Source organism: Rhipicephalus microplus, chromosome 6 (assembly GCF_043290135.1).
Source record: "Rhipicephalus microplus isolate Deutch F79 chromosome 6, USDA_Rmic, whole genome shotgun sequence".
Taxonomy (NCBI): Eukaryota; Metazoa; Arthropoda; class Arachnida; order Ixodida; family Ixodidae; genus Rhipicephalus; species Rhipicephalus microplus.
The window spans coordinates 71,523,728-71,547,620 of record NC_134705.1 but is presented as its reverse complement, the minus strand read 5'-3'; the positions used below and the strand labels follow the sequence as shown (position 1 = coordinate 71,547,620).

Genomic DNA, 23,893 nt, shown 5'->3' with positions numbered 1-23,893 from the left:
CGAAGGGTGGCACTGTGTGTCAAAAATGGCCGACCTTGACTTGCGATAGAAGGCTGTCTCCCTTGAAACCGAACTTCACGCAGCGTGATTTTTCAAGGCTACGGGCTTGCAGTATAGTAGGTTCTGCAGACACCGGTTCAATGAGAGCAGCAAAGTCACTTTCGCTGATGGAAATGTCGACATCGTAAATGACGCCTGCAGTAGAGTCACGGCCATCAGGTATGTATGAGCGAACATTGATATTATCCAACATCTTGACGTTGCTCAACATTTCCAATGTGTTTCGTTGAGTGACGTGTACGGCGAGGATATTCTTTCGGTCATTGATCCGCACGTCCGCGATCTGTCCTTGGGCGAGTTCTTCAAGAGACCTAGACGTGGCTTGATGATTGAGCCGGCTGAAACTGTGAGCCGCATCGACCGACACAAACAGAATTGTGTATATCGTAGGCTCTGGCGTCTTCGTAGCACTGTTACTTGTTGAAGGCGACGGCATCACCAGTCTTCTTTTCGGCTGCCACCTTGTCATAGGCACGAAGTCGCCTTCGTCACAGCTTACGTCGCTGGTCGTAGAGTAAATCAGCGTGTCCTCGCTCTCGGCATCACTCGGGTGGCCCGTATACTTTCTCGTGGTAGCTGCAGACGACATCGATGGTTGTGGTGGAAGCCCAGGCGAATCCACGTCCATCGCCACAGTCACTAAATGGTGTCTTCCACAAAGCCACAGAAAAACTTGAAAAAATTACAGATACTGACAGTGGTGTCCTACGCCAGAATAACTTCGTCTTCCTTCACAGAACCCTGAAGTATGGAAGGTGCCTTGGTCCCGGAACAACTACAGCCTGCTATCACTAGCTCATAATATTCTAACCATACTCAACCAGTACAAACGCACAACCGCATTGAATAAAAAAAACATCTACACGACCACCTTTTATCTTTATAGTAACGCAGTATACCCTTCATTTTTGTACTAAGTGTCATTGCTACAGTTTATGTGTGTGTGTTATGCGTGCTCATCTGTATGTATAATACTTTCGATGTGAATGCCATGTAAAAACAGTTGCTGACATGTGTCATATATGTGCTATTGCTATGTAAGGGACCATGGGCCTTCGTCAAGCTGCTGCGACACCTTTATGCCCAAGTGTCCCTCCAGATTGTTTTATGGTAAATAAAACTCAATTGAATTTAATTGAAGGCCTAGCATCGGGTGCTGGTTTACCTTGTAGTCGTCCATAAATCTGACGAGACGCGTTAAAACTACTTTTTCTATGTGCTTTCCTGTGCACGACGTCCGTGAGATAGGCCGGAGGTTTCATATTAGTGGTCTTTTATGCCTAGTTCACACTGAAACATCCGCTTTCTACAGCGACCGAAATTTCCCTGCCGCCGAAACGCAGCATTGTTCGCACTGGACGCGCCCCGCGCCGCCGAATATGCCATCTACTACGGGGCGAACGCGGGATGGATACGCTGTCACCCGGTTATTGTCGTGGCTCGCAAACGCTACTACGATATCCGGTGGTGTAAACTTCGACGATTCTCATACGCAAGAAGCAAGAAAAGATAGTACTGCTTACTTCGCTGGCAAGTGGCTGTCTTGTAATGCACGAAGAGCAGAAAAACCACCGACGCCAGCGGCGTTGGTGGGTTCGTTTTGCTCTGCAAGACCGCAACAAGCTCGGTCACGCCAACAGCAAGCTCGGTCACCTCTTTCACGAAATACAGACGCGAAGTAGGCACAGAGTAGGCTAAACTCCCGTTGGTTTCAACATTCAGTTACGTGCACTGCGGCATAACAAGTGAGTAGGGCTTGGCCGCCATTTTTCAAAATTCCTTGACTAGCACTCCTATTGGTCCACGGTGACCGATTCGGCGACAGACGCCGCAAAAATCGGTCCGAGAGCGATCGGCGCGGAGAGGGCCCTTTCGGCGGATCTCGCCGCCGCCGAACCGGATTCGGAGCACTTTCGGCGGCCGGAATGCTCAGTGTGAACGCGGCTTTACGGACGTTGGGTATAAATACAATTTGGCGGTTTTTCATTGCGGGGGTGTGACTCCTTTCTTCCAACATTCGTTTATGTACTTTGGAAGAGCAAGGGTGGATTCGTCATCCTGGTTCCGAAGTGTTGTATTCGTTACACCGTCGGGGCCCGAGGTGGATTCTGGATTCAGTCGTCCGAGTTTGTATCGAACTTCCACTTTAGTTGTGGATGCGTTGAGGTCTATGTTATCCTTCTGTTGTTACTCCGGTAGTCAGTCTTTTTTTCATTACCTATGTAGGTCTGGCGTAGCTCGCGCAGTAGCTCAGCCTCTGTGCCTACGTAGCTGTGTAGCATGTACTGCAGATCTTTCCGTTGTGTTGCCTGTGTGCCCTCTGGATCGAAGAGGCCTCAAAGCATGCACGAAGCTTTAGACATTTTAAATTGATGGTTCATTAAAACTCGTATGTCTTCCCATTGCTGTTGGCACAAGCTGTTGGCATGATCCTCCATGTCTCTGTCGAGCGTGACGATTCTCTTTCTGAGATGCCGGTTGTACTTTTGACCTTTCCATCTTGCAAGCTGCGTTTTGCCTCCTACACGTGATCTTGAGTATATAATTCCTCATCGGCACTTACGACAGGCGGTTAGCGCGTGTGTGGGCGAGCCAGATGCGAGAGAATTCTGTCACATCGCGTTGCGCTGTCGCACCACCCCAGAATCCTTAGAGTGATGAAGCCAATCACATTTCACAATCAACCAGCGTGGTAAACCTGGTGTGGTCGACCCGAGCTGCTGGTAATCGTCAGCTTGACGGCGCAACTGCGATGGTGAGAAAGTGCAAGCGTACTGCTGTGCATAAATTTGGATTCGAAGATGCACCATGGTAGTCCAATGGCTAAGGCACTCGGCTACTGAACCGCAGGTTGCGGGATGGAATTCCGGCCACAGCAGCGGCATTTTGAATGAAAGCGAAAATATTTGAAGCTCATAAGCTTAGATTTAGGGGCACGTTAAAAAATACCAAGTGTTTACAATTTTTGGAAGGCTTTGCTACAGTGTCTCTAATAATTATATGGTCGTTTTGGGAAGTTAAACCCAAAGAACTGATGAAAGTTGGGTTTCAAGGTTAAGATATTTGACAGAAATCTGTCTGGCTGGATGAAAATTGTATACAAATAATCTCGTTTGTGGCAACTTTTATCCTGTAGTTTAAAATATTAAAATAAAAAGCGGCCCTAGGTGCGAAAACCGTTTGGTCTCTTCTTCAAGGAGTGACTTTCCACCCGGTTTTGTCAAAGGTTGTCCCCGTCTCATGGGTGCCAGCCACACAAAATGACGATTCTTAGTCTTGTCATATCAATACGACACCTGAAAATATTGACCGCTTAACTAGGAATCATTCGACCGTTAATATGCGATGACTCTGGAACCAATGGAGAAAGCAACGCCGTAACAACTCTAAAGCTGGAGAGTGGGGCGACCAATGAGAAACGTCGGTAGCTTCACAGCCAGCCGGAAAGTCGCTCGCTAAAGGAGAGACTGAGTGGTCTCAAAACGCCGGGACAGTTCTTAATATAATATCAAAAGGTATAGAATAAAAGTGGTTGTAGTCAAGTGCGTTATAGTCGTATAATAAACTTAAGTGGACCTGAAATGGAATATATAAGCCAGATTTACCTGTAGCGAAGGCAGTACAGACTGCATGCTGAGCGTTTTTTTGTGTTTTTTTTGTCTGCTCGTTTCCCTTATTTGAGAATATTTTCTTGTGTTCAGCCGCTGTTCACTGTTTGTTTCGTGAGAATTTCTAAAACTTTACAGGCTATTCAATGCTTTCCTTGTGAATAGGCGATTTCTTTTGTGATTACCTATGTTATGTCTGGTGGTAGCAAAGTATCCTCTCTTTCAGTTTTTCTGCTCTTTGCTGCTCTGAGAGTTGTGCGTGTAAGTTCCGCCTCTGGTGCTTCGCTGTCGTCTTGCTGTCTAAACTCGGCGAAAACCTTTCTTGGCGTTTGAGTGAAGACTACAAATCGTGCATCCTACCGGCAGTAAAGGTAGTTCCAAATAAGGCTGGTATTTTCAACGCGAAGCATAGAAGTTTCTCCTTTATTTTCTACGTGGAGCTATTTGAGACAGGACGCGGCTCACACCACTAAGATTTTCGTATCTTTTTTAATTCATCAGTTTCGACTTCGTGGTTCTTGAACTTGCAAGAAAGTCCCACCTTTTTACATTTATCCCAAACGCTAAACAGCGTTTGCGTCAACGTGAAACTGAAACGCTGATGGTCCGCCCCCGGCACTTTCTCCATCGTTAAGAGACGCTCGCCTAAAAGGACAACATCGCGTAGTAATACATGTGTAGAAGTTTCGCCTCCGTAGCTTTCTCTAGTATAATATTGGACGAACAATTTAGCCTGTAGCGGCTAGACGGAAAAGGAGACGTGAAACGACGTCGTGTAGGTGGCCAACGGGGCTGTGCCAAACTCGCTGCTTTATTTGTAGACGCTGAAACGGAGCGCCGGCGGCTGCCAGCGTCCGAGAAGCCAGGCGCATGAACTCGTTCTACCAGAGCTATGACATGAGCTGCACAAGAGGCGCAGCGCGGTGCTAAAAAAATGAAGATGATGAATGGCGATGATGATGATGACGCTATAGATTACCCCCCCCCCCCCCCCGCAAAAATGAAGCGTAAATGAAATCGATGGGGGCGTATGTACAAGATGGTTTGTGACGCGAATCAGTGTCCGTATGCAGTACAGGGCGTCAACGGTAATGGTGTATCGGGAACCAGTAACTCTCTGGCGGGCGCCTCTGGGAGAAGTGCAGCGGATGTAGTACTGGCGGAAAGTACGCTGCGTTCGTACCCAGGTGGGTTCTACGACGACATGATGGAGCCTTTAGGTAGTGCGGCGGGTCTCGCGAGTGAGCGCGGCCAACAGCGGTGTCCGCAGATGCAGTTGTGGGCGGGTGCAGACGTCGGTGGTGGCAGAAAACTGGCCTCGGCGTTTTATTCCGGCCGTTGTGGTGGCACGAGTATACGAGTAAGCGGGTGCGGAAAGGTCGTGGTCGAAAAACCCTGCCACACGCAATGAGATAAGTGATGAGGAGTTGTGCGGCATGCGGTAGTTAAGCGCGTTGGTTATAGGTAGAAGACCCTTGCGCTGTGTCGAAGGTCCTGCTTGCATTCAAGGTGAAGCCCTGCTGGTTTGCATCCGCATAGAACCCCGGAGGAGTGATGTCGATGAATGCAGCACGTGGGAACTCTGGATGAGACGCAGTCGGCGGATCTGGGATCGTGAAAGTACCTTTGGAAATCGGCGAAAGAGGGTTGGTGCTCAGGTCAGTATGCGGAAATTCTGTCTTCGCGGCAGGCATGGTATGTGTGGGTTGCTGTGGTGTAGGCGAACCAGGCACGTCGTCCGCAGGCGCATCAGTCATGAGGGCAGCGTCTCAGAAGTTCGGCCGTAGTGGTTGAGGGGCTCGAACTTCAGCTGCACAAGACACTGAGGGTGATGCTGGTCGCTTCTGGCAAATCGCACAAAGCGTCGAGGTCGATGCAAGGTCGTGTTGGTCGGACAATGCCGACGGCGAAACCTCCGCGAGTGAGGGCGAACAGCGGACGCTGTCATGTCCGTGCCATGACAGCATGCGGGTCGAATCCCGGCTGTGGTGGCTGCATTTCCTATGGAGGCGGAAATATTGTAGTACCATTGGGCTCAGATTTGCGTGTACGTTAAAGAACCCCAAAAGGTCAATATTTCCGGAGCCATCGACTACGGCGTCTCTCATAATCATATGGTGGTTTTGGGATGTTAAACCCCACATATCAATCAGGTGTTATATGGTCATTTTCAGCATCACTATTAGCCTTGCTTGTATTCATTTTTCTACTCATGTCTACTCACAGCCAATTCAAACCAGTCTCGTTCATACACCGCTGAAATATATATTATTAAAGGCGTGAATTACGTCGCAAGATGCCTTGACCTCCACGAAACAACTATTCCAAAAATGTTTCTGATTATTTTATCTTAAGCTTCAATTTCTCCAAGAAAAACGGCCATATTGGTTTGGAAGCACTAAGAACTCATTTTTGAAGACTCTGTGTCAAACGAAGCCAAGAGGGTCACCGATTACGTGAGGTATTGGTCTTAAAGAGCAATGACACTGCAATCCAAGAAGCTAACTGACAAACACTGACAAACCCGCGAATCGGCTTGCTTGCACTGGCTCAGATAGAGTCTTAAGTCTGAGTCTGAGTGAGTCCAGGTGAGTAATGTTTCGGTGAGCTTGAGAACGAGTGAGTGCCGTTGAAGAAAATTTTCGTGAGTGTGAGTCCGAGATAGTCGAGCTCAAAAATATTCGTGAGTGAGTCCGAGTGAGTCCAAAACTGAAAATATAGTTCACGAGTTAGCCTGAGTGAGCTCCACACGTTTTTCCGACGTATATGTGTGACTGTCATGTCATGCTAATGGCTTGCTCGCAGTCGCTTCACTAGTTTATATACAGTAATTCTGGTATTGCATGTTATGTCTCTATGACAAACATAAATGATAGATTATAAAATTAAAATAATGCAATTCATAAATTGTACAACACGGTGTACATGTCGCACTAATAATGCGCTCATGGCCGCTTCAACAGCTTGATGCGCACTAAAATTGGTATAGTGTGACGTGACTGTATAAGAAACATAACTGACAGGTATCAACATGAAAGGCATTATTGTAATGTGATTTTTCGCATTAATTTCTCCTTGCTGGTTGCTCCACAATACAATGATTCCCACAATGCTTTGGATATATGTGCAACTTTTTTGCATATAGAATGTCGCTGGTGTCATCGATTCCAAAAAAAAGGGGGGGGGGATTTGTGTTCATCGGGGCAACTCGCCTTCTCAGCACCTTGTTTTTATACTTAGCATACGCTCTGCTTACTCTTCCCAAAGCTCAAAATTGGAGCAGGAGATGAGTGGACCTGTGTCCAAAGTAGTCAAAGAAGAAAGCGGGTGAATAGAGTCCCGAAATAAAGACTCCGATATTACCAATAAAGTCAGCCCTCCACCAAGCATTCCCCACACAGAATTGGCCGTGTTGAAAATCCTGAGTAGGATTGGAGATTCGTAGATGAAGACGTAGATCTTGTCTTGCTAGAATGGCCCTCACCCGAAGCACCAAGACGGTGACCTAAATCGTCGATAACGGCATTAGATAGCATATCATATGTTTACTGAAACTTTTAGGCCTGTGGCCAACAAGAGTTTTGCAGTAGTGCCCTGTAAAAGCACTGAAGTTTTTTTCTTTTTTTTCTGCTGGCAGTGGCCTGCTTCGGCAATGCTATCGCATTTGGGTATTTTTCTTTTAACGTCCGAGAATAAATATACGGAACTAATGGCTATTATTTTGTCTATTCTGTTGATTGTGTACCTGCTGACTAAGTGTAACATTTACTCTTTCATTTGTTTAATATCACAGTATGTGCTTAGATATGTCAATGCTGATACGTTGTTAGTAAATTTTACGCCTCACCATTATGCTAACTTATGTGAAATGTGCTGAGGATTTTGTTACGCTCAGAGGCTTGAACCATACGCGCTCTGTTGGACACCTGCAAAGGACACCTACTACTACTACCACTCGTACTACTACTATTAGTATTCAGCGTGGGTCTTGACTTGCGATTCACAGGTCGCAGAATAGAATCCCGGCCACAGCAGCCGCATTTAAGAGAGGCGAGGGTACAAGATGCCTTGACCTCCACAATGGGCTCAGATTCGGGTACACGTTGAAGAATCCCAGGAACTAAAAATTTTAGGAGCCTTCCAAAACGGTCTCACTTACAGTCATAATGTGTTTTTATGACTTACGAAAATCCAGAGATTAATACTACCCCTACTACCATTATTACTACGATGACGATGACGATGATGGCGATGACTATGGCACATAGTAGCTGTACTAAATGGGTATGAGTGGTGATAAGGGGAATACTGATCAGGGCTTCCTTTAATTATTACATGTGTGGAATGGCATGGCATCGTAGGGCCATGATCCCCATCTAGATGCAGGGCATTGTGCCATTGTACATTTTTCAAAGACCGCGTCATGAGTTCTGATGTCCATACAGTTGGCTCCAGAGACAGTTCACCTTTTAAAATTCTTACACGAAAGCCTTGGATCTCTGTTTATCAATGTCATGCGAGTCACTGAGATTATTATGTGAGTCACGCATTCGTTCGCTTGGCGGCGTTCCCGGGAGCAGAGAAAAATATATAAGCGCATGTATCACGTGACGAGGCTATTGTCTCCGTGAGGAAAATCGAGAAAGTACGTCACGGCGGAGGACGCCACAGCGGCCAGATAAGCCCCTCATCCGAACCTCCGTCGGGACGAAGCCACCATAGATCGGAGTGCAGCAGTCATCTGATGATAGGAACATGCGGCTGTGAAGTGACGCAACCGTTCTAGGAAAGCCAAACGTCATGATGGGAAGTGAGGCTGTTGTCCAACAGCATGCTGGCAGAAACTTCGACAGAATCTTCCACAAACTTGCAGCAGAAGTTTCAAGTAAACTTTGACGTCACGTGCTTATATTTTTCAAAGAATTGCCTCAGGAATGACTGGATAGAAGATGGAAGCTTGTGATGCAGAAAGACAACTGCACTTGCCGAAACGTCAGCTCAAGCACAGAATACCTCCTCACAATTTTTTCCCCCCAAGCGTTGCCCGTAATTTTTAACGGCTTCAAACTTCCATCTTCCTCTTAACGACATTTAACGTGTAATTAATTGCTAGCTTATCGGGAAAAGGACCGTTGCCGATTTCAGTGCCACTTATTCATCAATATACTGCAAACTAAGTTAGCTAAGCTAAGTGTGTTACAATATAATAAGACATCACAACATAAAATGAATGATTTAAGCCTGACATGGTGGACATTGCCAGAAGATTTCACCAGGAGACACGAACGAAGTAAATTGAAGTCGTGTTTCTATATGGGAAAAATGAGGGGAGTTCAAAGGACATTGCGACTGAAGGTGACCGAAAAAGTGCTGAGTTTTTTTTTTATGAAGACGGACCTGGTCCAGCGGCTGTGAGAGTGATGTCGCGTATTGGACTCTTACTGACTAGGTTATTGTGCTGTGTGATGTGCTTTGTGTTCCTTTTCTCTCTTTCTTGCAATCTCCTGTTTCTACGTGTGTGGTATCAAATCGGTTATCCTGGACGGATTCACCTCCCTAGCTTTTCTTCTCTGCCACTCCCTTTCTTCATTTGAAAAAATTGTTTCAGCTTTCATCCCGAAACCACAATGTGATTAGAAGATATTGCATACTGTAGTGGTCCGCAATAATTCTGTCCCGTTGACGTTCGTTTAACGTGCGCCACAGTTTATGTGCACGAGAATCTACCTTTGTGGTTGCCGCGGCTGGCATTCGATCGTGCGACGTTCGGCTCAGCGGCCATTCATCATACACGTACTACATCACACCAGCAGTATAATGAAGATCCGAAATGATGAGATTTTAATAAATGCGTTTTCATGTAAATCATACCGGTGTGTTTTTTGCCGTTCTTTTGCCTACGAGCCTTGATAATATACTTTTTTCAGTGACGGATGAAAACACCAGAGCCTAATTAAAACCCACCCAGGCATTGAATCAAGCAGATTCACTTGCAGTCAGCATGAGCACGGTTTCCTTTTTGTTCTTCTTGTTCTGTTCTGTGTGATAAGAGTTAAAATGAATATGAGCTGCTGGCGTATACAAGATACATATACAGATGTCACGCTATGGTAAACAGTTCGTGAACTTCTTTTCAGGTTGACGTTAGTGGTTCTCACCAGCCTAGGTATAGCCACAAATACCATCCCTCAAAGCAATATCTATGTAAATTCTGTCGAAGAAAGCGCATTACCACGGCTGCAACAGGCAACCCATGAGCATAGATTTGTACCGTAAAACATTTATCAACTCCCTGCGAAGTTACCCAATCATTTGCTGAAGAAAACTACTTTTTGTCAACGAAATATTTCTTGGTGATGCGTTTAACATGCTTTCATTTCCGAAAAGGCGTGATGCAAAGTTTTTTCTAAAGTATTGACCCTGAGTGTAAAAAAAAACTATTTTACTTGTTTCCTTTTAGTTTGCCGAATATAGCAAACTGGAGGAAGCTTTATTGCTATCTTTGAGTTCATTTCAAAGTTTCTCACATTTTGCAAAACTACAACCATATTCCCGAATTTAATATATATCATAATCTATATCATAAGTTTAGAGCATAGGTAAAGAAATGTAGTCGCCTACTGGAATTCCCGAGGAAATCGTTTTAGCCACAGAAACCTTCTTTTATTTCTGTGTTCAAGATCTACTATTCCTCTGTTCGCTAGTCGTTAAACTGCGCAGGCTTTTTCACGCCATACCTGATGACGGAACTCTTGTGACGGTCCTAGTTCTAATAAATATGTTCATGCAAGCTATAGCGCTAAGCGACTGCTTTATAATTGCTTGTTTAATTGGTTCTTAACTGATTCAACTCACATAAACATGAACCATTACTTATTAAGTATGACTAATAACGCCGTGTTCAGCGTCGCGTCTGCAGCCTTCATAAAGAAAAGTTTTTCGTGTTGGCTTCCTTGAATAAAGCTTTTTCGATCTTCGTGGATCCACAAAGCCAGAAAATAATCATCACGAAAACTCTGCCTACTATACCGTATTTATTTATATAATTGTCCTGAATGAATATTTAGCGTCACTAATGTTGTCGTCCATACGCCACATTGTTTAGGTAATTCTTACTACAAATGCTCAAAGTAGGTGATCTAAGTTTCAAAATAGGGCCATTATGTAGTAGAAAAGTGAGTTTACGACAAGTTTGAAAGAAGAATTTCAGGTTACTTAACGCATCGAGAGAATGGATAGCATGTGAAACAGTCCGTGAGTAGTTGTTGCCTTGATTTGGGCCAAGCGTTCTGACTTAAGTAGAGGCCCTTGCATAAATTGAGTACTTGTGTGAATGTTCCGGAGCCCTCTTCTACGGCGTTCCTCATAATCATATGGTGGTTTTGGGACGTCAAACACCGCATATCAATCATAACTTGTGTGCATGTGATGGGTTTGTCACGACCCTCGATTGCAATGGCATTGAACCATAGCCACGTAATGCTGGCACTCAGGTGGTTCTACATCACTGCTTTCATCAAAACAAAGAGTGTTTCTTAAAACACTTCCACAATTAGTAACTAACACTTGACTGTGGATTGATTCGATAGGAGAGGGCATGTAAATACGGAAACAACAAATCCATAAAGACATCAGAAGCGCAGGCTGGAAACTCCAAAGACGCACAACACAACACCATTCAAAGAAAGAAGGCACGGACACTTATCTGTAAGATTTGTGCCGCTCTGCAGCGAATCAGTGACCGAGTATTAGACAAAAAGAATACCGGCATTTGCTTTGTGAAACACACCTGCAATCCCGCTTGCGAAGGCTTCATTTTCGATGGAGTCGAAAACGGCTATGCCCGTGCGCTAGGATTTGGGTGCACGTTTAGAAACCCCAGGTGGTCGAAATTTCCGAAGCCCTCCACTACGGCGTAATTCATAACTATGGGTTGTTTCGGGACGTTTAACCACACAATCAATCAATCAATCAATCAATTTTTACCTTTTTGGTTTTTTGTTATTTCTTTTAATTTTGTTTCCTTCTATTCTTGTTTCTATCTCGTTTCGCACTGCTCTTTTCTTACTTTTTTTCTACCTCCATGTTACTAATAGGATTTTCAGCCACTTGCTTAGCATACCTAAACTTCTGTGGCTATAACTAATAGCGGGGGTCATGGCTGAAACAATGAAACGCAACAGCAAAATGCGTCAATTAAATCTTGCAACAAAAAAAGCTCAGTGACATGTATGAAAGATCAGATGTCCATATCAAAAATGACTGATGATAGACCAACCCACAATTGATAAATCATCATTGATAGGTAAACGGCGCATACAAACAAATGAGTGTAAGCAGTGCACGTTTGGCGGCAGCTTTTGCACACATCCTCATTTTTGGGCATACCACAAACGTTATTGGCAGCAAACGCTGTTATTCATTAGTGTTGGCGTTGGATGGACGGTAGTGTCACGTCGTCGGGATGGCTTAATGCTCACCCATAGTAGACTGCCTAGTACTTTAAATTGTTAACCATTTATTTATTCTAAACACGAAGTTTTCGTTTCTAACGAAACGGCTTTCAGCTCTCTTATAGTACAGTACCATGTACTGTAAATCGTTAACCACTTCTTCAAAACACGCGTTGGTGGCTCGCTGCTGTCGCATAGTTGAATACGAAGTACTCGAAATCGTTAAACACTTGTTATAAACACAGCTGTAGTACATATTTGCTGAGATTTTCACGAAGACTTCTATATAATATGTGTATAGAATATACCTTGTGTATACTGTGACAGGTGTGTGCATGTTAGTCATAGTATAGCGTGTGGTAAGTACACCCTGTGGACTTCGACGTCCTTGTTCAAAGGCGTCATGTATGTTGTGCTCATTCATTTGTTTATTTTATTGTGCTTGTATTTGTGTTGCCATGTGTTTGAAGCATCCCACAAAATAATGAATTTTTTCAAGCAGATTTAGCCGTTTGTGTGAGTTCATCAGTGCCATAATAGTTCGGATGCTGCCTATAAATGTTTTTGACGTACTACAACGAAATAAGCTTATTCTAAACACATTCTTTTCATTGTCGAGACGAAGTTCAAAGTTTTTTCTCTACACTTCACCCAGATTTTCGCTTATCGAAGTTGTTGGTAACAGTTTAAACCAGCGAAACATAGTGCCCCTGCTAAGAATGAGCATTTGGGCATGTCGGTATTTGGGCGTGACGGAGTCTTTAAAAAAATTACACAGCATATTTTTGGAGGGCAATGATGAGTGGGGCGAAGCGTCCGTCAGCCCGTTCATGCTCCCGTTGATCCGTTCGTTCTTGCTTCCGTCCGCCCGCGCGACCATTCATGCATCCATCCATGCGTCCGTCAATCTGTCCGTATGCCCGTGCGTGAGTCCGTCCATCCATCTGTCTGTCTGTCTGTTCGTGCGTCCATCCGACCGTATGTCAGCACGTCTGTCCATCCGTCCCTCAGTCTGCTAGTCTGTCTGTCCATCCGTCCGGGTGCCCATCTAGTGAACACTCAAAGTACCGCCATCTCCCATCTCGCATCCCCTGTGGCACATACACACTCTAGAGCGGGTATGAGCCACCGGCGGCTACGTATTACTACACACATACAAGGGATGGACGTCCCACGCCTTAAGGAACCTCGCCCCTAATAATCGTGTCGTGCTTTTGAGACATTAAAGATATATCAATCAAACACACCAACGAACTCACTGATTGCCCTACAGGTGTGGTGTACAAGGTTCTTCTAGCTGCGGCCGCTTCTACGTAGGAATGACGGGCCATTGGGTTGATTGGTTGGTTGGTCAAGCGTCATCAGAAGCCTTGCGAGACGCGACTAAGATGCAGTAGAAGGAGCCGAAGTGTTAAGCACAGATTATTGGAAGAACGCATCACTACTCGGAAGCGTGCCTTCTTGTCTTTGTCTAAACTGTCGAAAGTGTAAACGCACGCCGAAACTTCACGAATGTACTAGCACATGAATGAAGAAATGTATACAAAATAACCGAGCGTGGCATAACAATAATAGTGGTAGCACATGCGTAGAGATGACCGCCAATTATGTGCATAAAAAAATGGCAGCATATCCACGGAGTGAATGATGGAGAGTGGGGCGAAGAATTCGTTCGTCCATTCGTTCTTGCTTCCGTCCGTCCATGCGTCAACATCCGTCAGTGTGACCGTCCATGCGTCCACCAGCCCGTCCGTGCGTGCGTCTGTTCGTGCGTCCGTCCCTGCGTTCGTCCATGCAGCCGCCCCTGCGTCCGTTCATGCGTCCATTCATGCATCTGTCTATGTGTCCGTTCGTCCATCTATTCAACACTCCAAGTACCACCATCTCGCATCTTTTCATCATATATTCCCCATATAGAAGCACCGCCATGCAGCGGACATTCCAAGGACTAAATGAGAGGTGGCACACGCACACTTTTTTACAGCTTGCGCTTCGGGTCCACTTCCCACCTTTAACCACCTCGAGTTCATGGTATATACTAGTTCACTGTATTCATGGTACTGCGGCCGAATGCTCGCTAAACCTTTCGAAAACCAAGAAGGTTACGCCCAGCGAGTATGACGTAGCAAACTTTTTCAGTCAGATAGTGCTCAATGTACATGCCAATGGCTGCTAATGGCAAATGAGAGGCGGAGAATTCGGCTTTTACTTTCCTACGGCTTGCGCTTCGTATCTACTTCCCATTTTTAACCACCTCGAGTTCATTCATGGTATATACAAGTTCATTGTATTCATGGCACTGTGGCTCAACGCTCGCTAAACCTTTCTAAAGCTAAGGAGGTTACACCCAGCGAGTATAACGTAGCAACCCTTTCTTGTCAGATAGTGCTCAATGTACATGCCAATGGCTGCTAATGGTGATCGCAGCCTGTGCGTTAACTAAAAGCCGAATGCTCCTGTCTCTCATTTCCCATTAGCAGCCATTGACATGTACATTGAGCACTATTTTTTATTGTTCAACAACGCACAGAAAAAGTCTCTCACCGGCACCACCTTGGAGGTCAAAATGTTATACTTGTTACATACTTGTTACATACGAAATTTGGCATTGATTCCATTATCGAAACGGCAAGGAGAGCTAAAAATTGTAGGTGGCTAGATAGATAGATAGATAGATAGATAGATAGATAGATAGATAGATAGATAGATAGATAGATAGATAGATAGATAGATAGATAGATAGATAGATAGATAGATAGATAGATAGATAGATAGATAGATAGATAGACAGACAGACAGACAGACAGACAGACAGACAGACAGACAGACAGACAGACAGACAGACAGACAGACAGATAGATAGATAGATAGATAGATAGATAGATAGATAGATAGATAGATAGATAGATAGATAGATAGATAGATAGATAGATAGATAGATAGATAGATAGATAGATAGATAGATAGATAGATAGATAGATAGATAGATAGATAGATAGATAGATACGCTCAAACGTACCGAAGTTTGCTAAGAGACGCTTCGCATTTATATGGCTGCGACACTTCGCCGTTCGCTAGTGTAGGTGGGCGTCTCCATGTGCGCGCACACAGAAACACTTTGGTGCACGCGAACAAGCACGTACCCACTAAAAAATAACTTCGAGTAAATAGTAAATAAATTTGTGTGCGGGGGGGGGGGGGGGGGTAGCACCTCTTTCAATACACAAGTTACAAGTTTCCTTACTTCAACTCCATCAAGGGAGAATATTATTTTAACGTCTGCACAAATATTGAATTGTTACCTCACCTGCAACATTTACACAACTCTTGAAGCAGAATGTTTTGTTTTTTTCAAAACGAGAATCACGCTAGTACGTCTGACAAGATTACGTTACCTAATCAACGCTCTTCGTCTATACATGTACCGAGCTGGTCTGGCAATCACTCCTTTGAACTGCTTTCTCAATGAAGTAGAGACAATCGATTACTTATCGCTAGACTGCTGAATCTCTTCATTACTGAAAGAAAAAAAAACAGATCAGGCGCTCTCTTAAGCCTTCCCCTAGGACGACTCCAAACCCACGTTATTTTCATCTGCCTGCTTCTTCATCCTGCTTTTCTGCTTCATTTTCTCCTACCTCTGTTGTCTCGCTGGACTCAACTGACGGCTCTCTGCCGAACGCCTCGCCCACCGAAACTTTCCTGCCACTTTTGCTACTTCCTCCTTCGCCAACTCCTGTTTATTTACTCTCCTTTCTTGTTCCATCCACTTGTCCTCTTTGTTACGTTTGATGATTGGGCACTTGAGATACGATTACCGTTCACAAATGCCCCTTTTCCTCTTCCTATCAGGAATATCTATCCTTGGCTCACGTTGCAACACAAGGTGCGTATCGTCTGGACACCTGGACAGGCCTTTTTTCACGGCAATCAATGCGCTACTGCGATATCTCGAGTGGTCACAAAAATTGGCGTCTTTGGAACAGCTGTCGAACCCAGACCGCGCACCAAATAGAACCATTCAACTGCGTCGAAAACTTTCGGCATTACAGACAAAGGGACATGTATTTCTTACCGCCACACAGAAAGGAGGAACGTGTCTTTTGGCAACAGCTTCCGACTAATTCATTCCCCTGCCTTTTCCTACTTCACCTCTTCCACCTCAGCCAATAACCGTCGTATTGCTCCTACTGTGGAGCAAAACCCACAGTCTCTCACTCCACCTGGGAATGTCCGTACCCACCGCGCTACCCCCGTATTCCTTCACCCTCACGTTCCTCTTTGGAGACTGTACCGACCAGTTCAGAGCCACAGGAGGAGCGTCGGCTGATCCAGAGGACAGGTGGAGCGACGTCAGCCAATAAGGCCCTGAGCTAGGTGCTACCACCTATGATGAAGATCTCCTAAACTTCTACAAATACATGTTTACTATTTCTCTCTTGTGTTGGCCTACGCTGCCTCCGGGATCAGTCTTCATCTCTTCAAACGACAATGTAATGAGATGACGTCGTCATACCTCATTATCTAAGTCCTCACATCTCGTATGACTCATGTAGCAAGCACGTATAATGCAATCCAACTGATTTTATCATTCCTTTTTACGCCACCGACTAATAATACGGTCACTTTTCCCGTTTGATGAGGCATATGAGGCTCCCCCTTAAGATCAATCGATAGTACTGGCGGAAACACGATATGCCGCTCCCCTCCTCCATATAGCTGTCATTCTAGGCTGCAGTTCAAAGACATGCCCAGACGAACTTGCGCGTTGAAGGAGAACGGGGGAGGGTATCAGTTCTCAATGAAATCGAGGTATCTGCACCGTCAGTCATTCGTTGTTTTGCTCATTGTCTTTGATACTGACTTTTTGCTTCGTTTAAAGAATTCAATCAAAATAGTTATTTACGCATATTGATATCGACATTTATTAAGGAAAAGCTGTTTGTTTTAGGTTATGTCACGTCACAAGCGCAAATATTGCATGAAATCTGGATACGTGCGAGCTAACTTATACAAATATTCCTTGTTCCCGCGATCTCATCCTTGGAACGTACAAATTTGTGACATATGTGTGTATGTGTGTCTGCTTTTTATGTAGTCTTCTCCTGTTTGGGCTAGTACCTGCAGTATTCTACGAGTAAAGAGCTAAATGAATATTTAAATAAAAATAAAGTGAAGGCGAGAGCCGCAGTATAACTGGATATTGCACATAACTACGCCGAAACGTTTCACCAATCTTCGTGCGTCGGTAATCGGAAATTTTGCTTTGATCCTCATCATGAGTGCTCTGTTGCGAAGCTTATGTAACAGCATGGCCACAAAGCAGCGCCCGGGCAAATGAGGTGCGTGTTTAAGGAACAGCGTAATTTGCATACCTCGGAAACGCCATGATGGACAAAAGCCTTTAGATCTTAACGGGTATAGAGACCTTAACATGCCCCGCCGCGGTGGCTAAGGTACTCGGCTGCTGACCCTCAGGTCGCGGGATCGAATCGCGGCTGTGGGGGCTGCATTTTCCGTGGAGGCGAAAATGCTGTAGGCCCATGTGCTCAGGTATCGTTCCACGTTAACGAAGCCCAGATGGTCGAAATTTCGAGAGCCCTTTAATATCGCGTCTAGAATAATCACATTGTGGGTTTGAACCATTTCACCCCACATATCACCCATCGACTGGAGACCCTAACATTGAAGACTATTTTAAATTGTGCGTAGTTTTCTAAGTTATCCTTCGGGTTGGAAGGTGAATGCCTCACATATATATATACCAAAGATTGACTCTTATGGGTATTTTTTTCGCTGCGTTTCATTTCCGTGATTCACTATCCATTATTTCTAATAATTAAATCTTCATTCGAGCTATGGATCTCGTGCGCCGCTTCAGCGTACAGCGGTTACGCTGCTCGGCTGCTCACTCGAAAGATGCGTGTTCGATCCCAGCCGCAGCGGTCGCATTTTGACACAGGCGATTCGCTAGACGTCCGTTTATTGTGCGGTGGCACTGCACGCTCATGCACACCCGATGGTGCAGATTTACGCGGCCCTCCCCTACGATGTGCTTCATAACCACATGAGTACTTTGGGGCGTTGAACCACGAATATGTGTATTCTCTTGTTGTCGGCGTTCAGCTTGCTCAGCAGAATTATGAACTTCTCCCACATCATCTGGTGTAACAAATACATGAGAGCCCGACAGGCACAGCTACAGTGTGCAACTTAAAATTCTTCTCCATTAGCCCGTAACAACCATCAGGCACCTCATCACGACCAGCCCCGTATGGGTATTCTAACGTGATAGCGTTCAAGAGCTCATTTCACAGAAATTCCGGCGTCGGCGTCGTTCGTTGTGAACGGAAAATCATCTTATGCGTGACTGGAAAGTTGACAACAGCGCAAATAAAAAGGCAAAATGTCCTCGGTCAGATTGGGGATCAAAACCGACTCGTTTAGGGCCGAGTGCGGTTCGAACGCGGGTTGTTTCTCTGGCAAACGGATGTTCTACTGCACAGCCACGCGTATGCTTGTGGATACAGTGAAAATAACTCGATCTGTTTCAAAATACAACATGGAATATTTCAACATTCCGCTGAAATTATGTTTATTTTATAGTTTTGGTTGTTGCTTATGCTGCCTCTAACACCATTTTACCGCAATTTGCGCTTAACAAGGGGTTTCGATACAATCTTTGACGTTGGGACTTCCTTTTGTATACTAAACACATGTCACATTCTTGCATTCGTATCAATAAAACAATCTGAAAAACAAATCCCTGAGCGTAGGGTGTGAAATAGTTTTTTACCATTAAGCAACATTTCTACAGCATTAAAGTTATGTACCCAACCTTTGTTTAAGTGCGTGCACTGACAGTATCAATAAAATAAATATAAAATAAGAAGAAAGTAGATTCGCCCAGTAGTGGTGCGGAGTCCGAAAGTAGAACGGAGCAGGACAGCCATCTTTGTTACTCTTCAGTTTTCTGTTTTCTTTCTCGTGTTCTCTTTTTTGCAGTTTTTTTAAGTTTTTTTTGCAGTGGGCTCATTTATGTTTATTCTACTTTTTCTTCCCATTTTGTTGTTTCTTTTCCTCTTTTTCGACTTGCTGCTTGCGTCATCTTTAAATTTCTGTATTTTGTTTGTGCTGTCGTGTTTCCTTGAGCTATAGTAGTAATTTCCGCACTTTATATCGTGATCAAGGCGCTCGATGTGAACACGAAGAAGACTTCTCCTTGATGCGAGCACGCGCTCGCTATGCGACAGTTGGCTATGCTGCGTGAGGTTCAGCCAGCGCGAAAGTCATCATCAAGGTGCTCCAAGAACAAGAAGATGAACCCTTCCATTTTTCTCGGGTGCTTGCCTAATGTGGTACAGTTGGCTAGGCCGCATGTATTTTTTTCCTGCGTTATGCCAATCTCTGACGACATCCTACGACAGCCTGGACTTCTAGAGTGCTCCGCAGTCGAAATAAATAAATAATAATTACTCTATGTTCACCCACCCATTTGAGAAATCTATCGGGCTTCACTGGTCACCCACCTTCCGAACATGGCATGATGTCAAAATGTATAGTTTGTACATCATACAGGTGTAATGCTATCATTTCAGCTCCTGCGATAATGAAAGAAAGCTTACTATGAGAAAACGTATTTTCAGATGTAATTGGTATGGGTTTTTCTAGAAAGTCGAAAAATGACATGTCACTGACGCCATAGGCATCTTCGGTGGGAAGTGTGAGGTTTCCAAACAGTAAAGTAAAATAAACAACCTTTTGACAGTAGCGCCTTCTGATATAAACTTGTCCAATATCTTTGAAAACAATTCGTTGCACGTAAGTCGTAAATTCTTCTTTTTTAGCACAGACAGGCCACAAATTGTTGTCGGTCCAGCGAAAAAAAAAAGAAGAGAGAGAACGTCATGGACGCTGAAAAATATCTTTCAATTTTCTTCGCCCAAAACGTTGTGGCGAAAACAGCGAGGGGCCAAGGGATAGCGTAATTGTTACTGATGTTGACATACACTCTGAAAACACTGCGAGGGGTCAACAGAGCGCAAAGTCACAGAGGATATTTATGTTGTTTTTTCGACTTTCTTAGTGCCATCAGCGGCTGTTGCACAGAACGCGCGGGAAAGGTTTGGACATTGAGAGCGATATATTCTTCCACGCGCGTATGAACTTTCTTCCTTCGCACTAGTCATTTTCTTACGACAAGCAATGCAGCGCGCTTGTTTGATGAAACTGGGCTTCCGCAATGTGAAGCATTTCGGGCAGTACTTGCATGAAAACGACCATTATTTTTCGCTGTGTAACGCTCACAATGTGAAACAAACTGTTATTTGCTGTCTATTTATACCATTGTTTTTACGAACACACCTCTTCGCTTCTATTCTTCATGCGAAACTGACACGTTCACGAATTCTCACATCAACGTCAATCCAATATCACGTGGTTTTTTTGTCTTGCGTTTTAGTACAGAAATGAGGAAAGCGTTAATGCCTAAGCTCCACGATATTTAAACAACACTTAAACTGCAAAGTCTCAACGACATATGAATGAGTGCTGGTCGGTTCACGCGCAATGAACCTGAAAAATGTCCATAAGTGTCACGTACAACACTTACGCCAGCCTTCGCTTGAAACGTATCTTCCAGCGCTCACCGCAGCACCCGCGTTAGCGCCATTCTACCCAGACGCCACCCCTGCACAGCGCTGCTGCTTCGCAACCCATCCGGCTTCCCTTCGGGGAGATGTTCAAATTTTTTTTCCTTGTACATGAACAACTTCAGGCACACATAGACAACGTTTCCAAACAGTGCGTAAGGTTAAACTGGCCTGCTAAACTTCTGAGTTGTTGTCGCGAGTGCTGTGCACTTCGCTATGTTATGTTGAAGAGCGTATTTATTGAAATTGACAGTACCATGTTACAAGGGGGGAAAATATGAATTATTTCTTTTCCCGCAACAGCAGAAAGTTTTCGTATGAAGCCTTTGTTTACATGTTTACTTTCGAATATCTATAACGTGTCCTGGTTGCTTCTGAAGCTTTTTGCATCGCGGGAGAACACTTAAAAACCAGCTCCATCATCTGCATTTGTTCTGATAAAAAGTTTATTAATAATAATAGTAGTAATAATATCATAGCTTCATTTCCACTGATACAATGCGGATGGAGAAAGAGATGAAAAGTGGCAGGCGACTCGATAAGTTCCCAACCCCCAACGAGATTTATTGTGATCATTCTTGTTTTTTCGGTGGCATGAAGAAATTGTTGGCGCCGACATTTCTATTTATTTTGAGGGCCCTGAACAAGTATGCTCGATTACCTCTTAATCACGAGTTCCCACACAAAAAAATGAGATTCTAATATAACAGCGAGGGCTTTTGCAGCACGATAGCTTATCAACAAAACAGACATTTTGCTTATGAAAATCTATTTAATAATTTCTTTAAAGCAGAAAAAGACAAAATCACTTTGCACAGCCATAATAGTGCCACACACGTACCACTTTGAACATGAATACGTGCGGTACAGTATTGTCATTTTACAAACTGAAGTACTTGATGCGTGAATCACGTTAGTGCCATGAGTGACATAAAACCACAAATACTAGCGATTCACACGATGCACGACGGCATCAACAAACAGTTCCAGATAAGCTCTTTGAGTTGATATTCACATATGCACTGCGCAAATATATGAGCGCCGTTGCACAGTAGTTCTTGAACCAGAATATTACAGACATTTTAATGAAACATTGTTGTTATGTTGTGTCCACGCGTAAGGTAATGACGTAAGGTATGATTGTTACTGTTAGATAACCTCGGTACCCAATTGTCGGCGTCTATCACGCAGCTCAATATGTCCTATTATAGTAATGCGTGAAATACCTGTAGTGGCACATCAATTATTTTACTTCTATTTCTTACAGTCACATGAGTTAAAATGGCTGAGGGAACGTAAAAAATGATGGATCAGCACTCACAATGTGCAATGGTCAGCATCGATGAAACGTTGTTATTAGAGATTGCCACAAACTGTTCATCACAGTCATGTAACTTGTAAGCGCGTAGGCAGTATGTTTTTCAGAATCTAATCCACACCCTAATAAATAGCACATGTACATCCCACAGCCAACTTGTGCAAGAATATTGCCGGCAGCCAAGCCGCATTTGGCGCACGGTTGTGATTCCCTACCATGGCGATCACTTACACGTGACTGGCATCACGGCACAAAGAATTAAAAGCGCCACTGGTATTTTCCGTCTTCTTCCCGATTTGGCCTCTGTTCTTGTGCGAAGATTGACCGTCACGCATGTTAAAGCTGGAGACGCCGAGTCTTCTGGGCGACTCCCACCAGCGTCAAGTCCACGAAGCGTGGTTATTATGTCCAACGCATAGCAGGGCTCCGGTGCCTTCGTTAACGCTTCGACCCAGCACCTTTCGTTTGCCAGTGCCACGCCCGCCCCAGCGCAGGCAGAGTAAATCGCGGAAGGCGCGCCTGAAGTCGTGGTGGAAGGTGACGTAGATTACGGGGTTCAGAGCCGAGTTGGCGTAGCCTAGCCAAAGAGCAAGACTGTGAGCTAGTTCGGGCAGAGGCTCGCCGCCCAGCGGCCTCACGAGGGCGAAAGCAAAAAACGGCAGCCAACAGGCCGTGAAGGCCGTCAAGATTATTCCCAACGTAATGGAAGCCTTGCGCTCTCGCACGGCAACCCTCAGGCTCCTCGTGCGAGGTCCCGGACGAGCCCTGTGCTCCGCCTCGACGACTTTCTTGGCCGCAGTGTGGATCCTCCAATACATTGACAGCATTACGACCAATGGGATATAAAACGCCCCGAGGGTGGCGTACAATTGGTAGGCAAGGTTCTGACAGACGAAGCACTTCGGGTTCTCCGCCGTTCCATGTTCGTTTCCCAAGACCAGCAAAGGGGGCACGCTGATGAGGCCCGCCAGCAACCAGACGGCTCCGATGCAGGCCCACGCTCTCCGGGCAGTACGACGGACGCCGTACGTGAGAGGTCGTGTGATGGCCAAGTACCGGTCAACAGAAATCATGCACAGGTTAAGGATAGATGCGGTACACGACGCCACGTCCACGGACACCCACACGTCGCAGGCCGCCGGGCCCAAATCCCATCGGCGGCCGGTGATCTCTAGGTGCAGCGCTGGCGGCATTACGAGCAGCGCCACGCACAGGTCTGAGGCAGCCAGTGAGACGAGCAGGTGGTTGGAGGGGTGCCGTAGGCGGCGCACGAGGCAGACGGAGAGGCAGACGAAGGCGTTGCCAACTGCCGTCGCGACGATGAGCGCGCCCAGGCACAGACCCAGAGCCAGTACACTCCACGTGGTGGTGGTAGGCGTGGCACACACGCTCGCCACTGCTCACTGTTGTAGTCCGACTACACCCGTTGGGACATGAGAGCCTGTAACAGAGAAACAAAAGAAAGGCAAACAGAAGATCACATTATTAACACTGTTCGTAGACAACTTTCAAACCAATGATATTGTTGTTCAGGACAATCGTGTCACTTGTTACCTTACTTAAAGGAACTGCACCTCTGTTTGCGGGGCTGTTCAGTAACATGCTTTTAAAAAAGCGCCTGATCGACGAAACTACTGAAATACTCTATGCAGACTAACGGGCTGATTCTATATAGCACAGAAATTAGTACGACAAAAGCAGTTCGACCGTTCAAGAATTACAAGTGATTTATTCATCATCGAGCAACAACATGAAACAATGCTTACTAAATGCCTCAGTAAGAACAAGGCCGCTCCATTCATG

At 45.1% G+C, this 23,893-nt stretch overlaps 1 protein-coding gene across 1 annotated transcript; it reads right to left on the bottom strand.

The window, feature by feature from the left end:
* Window positions 1-21,597: 21,597 nt before the first annotated feature.
* On the bottom strand, window positions 21,598-23,529 carry LOC142764798 (5-hydroxytryptamine receptor 1-like). The gene has a single exon (XM_075865331.1). The coding sequence runs from the start codon at window positions 23,281-23,283 to the stop codon at window positions 22,471-22,473; it is 813 nt and encodes a 270-aa protein (XP_075721446.1). The 5' UTR covers window positions 23,284-23,529; the 3' UTR covers window positions 21,598-22,470.
* Between the last annotated feature and the right edge of the window lie 364 nt (window positions 23,530-23,893).

Excerpts from the sequence above, each read along its gene's own strand:
- LOC142764798 (XM_075865331.1), bottom strand. The coding sequence starts at position 23,283 with ATGCCGCCAGCGCTGCACCTAGAGATCACCGGCCGCCGATGGGATTTG.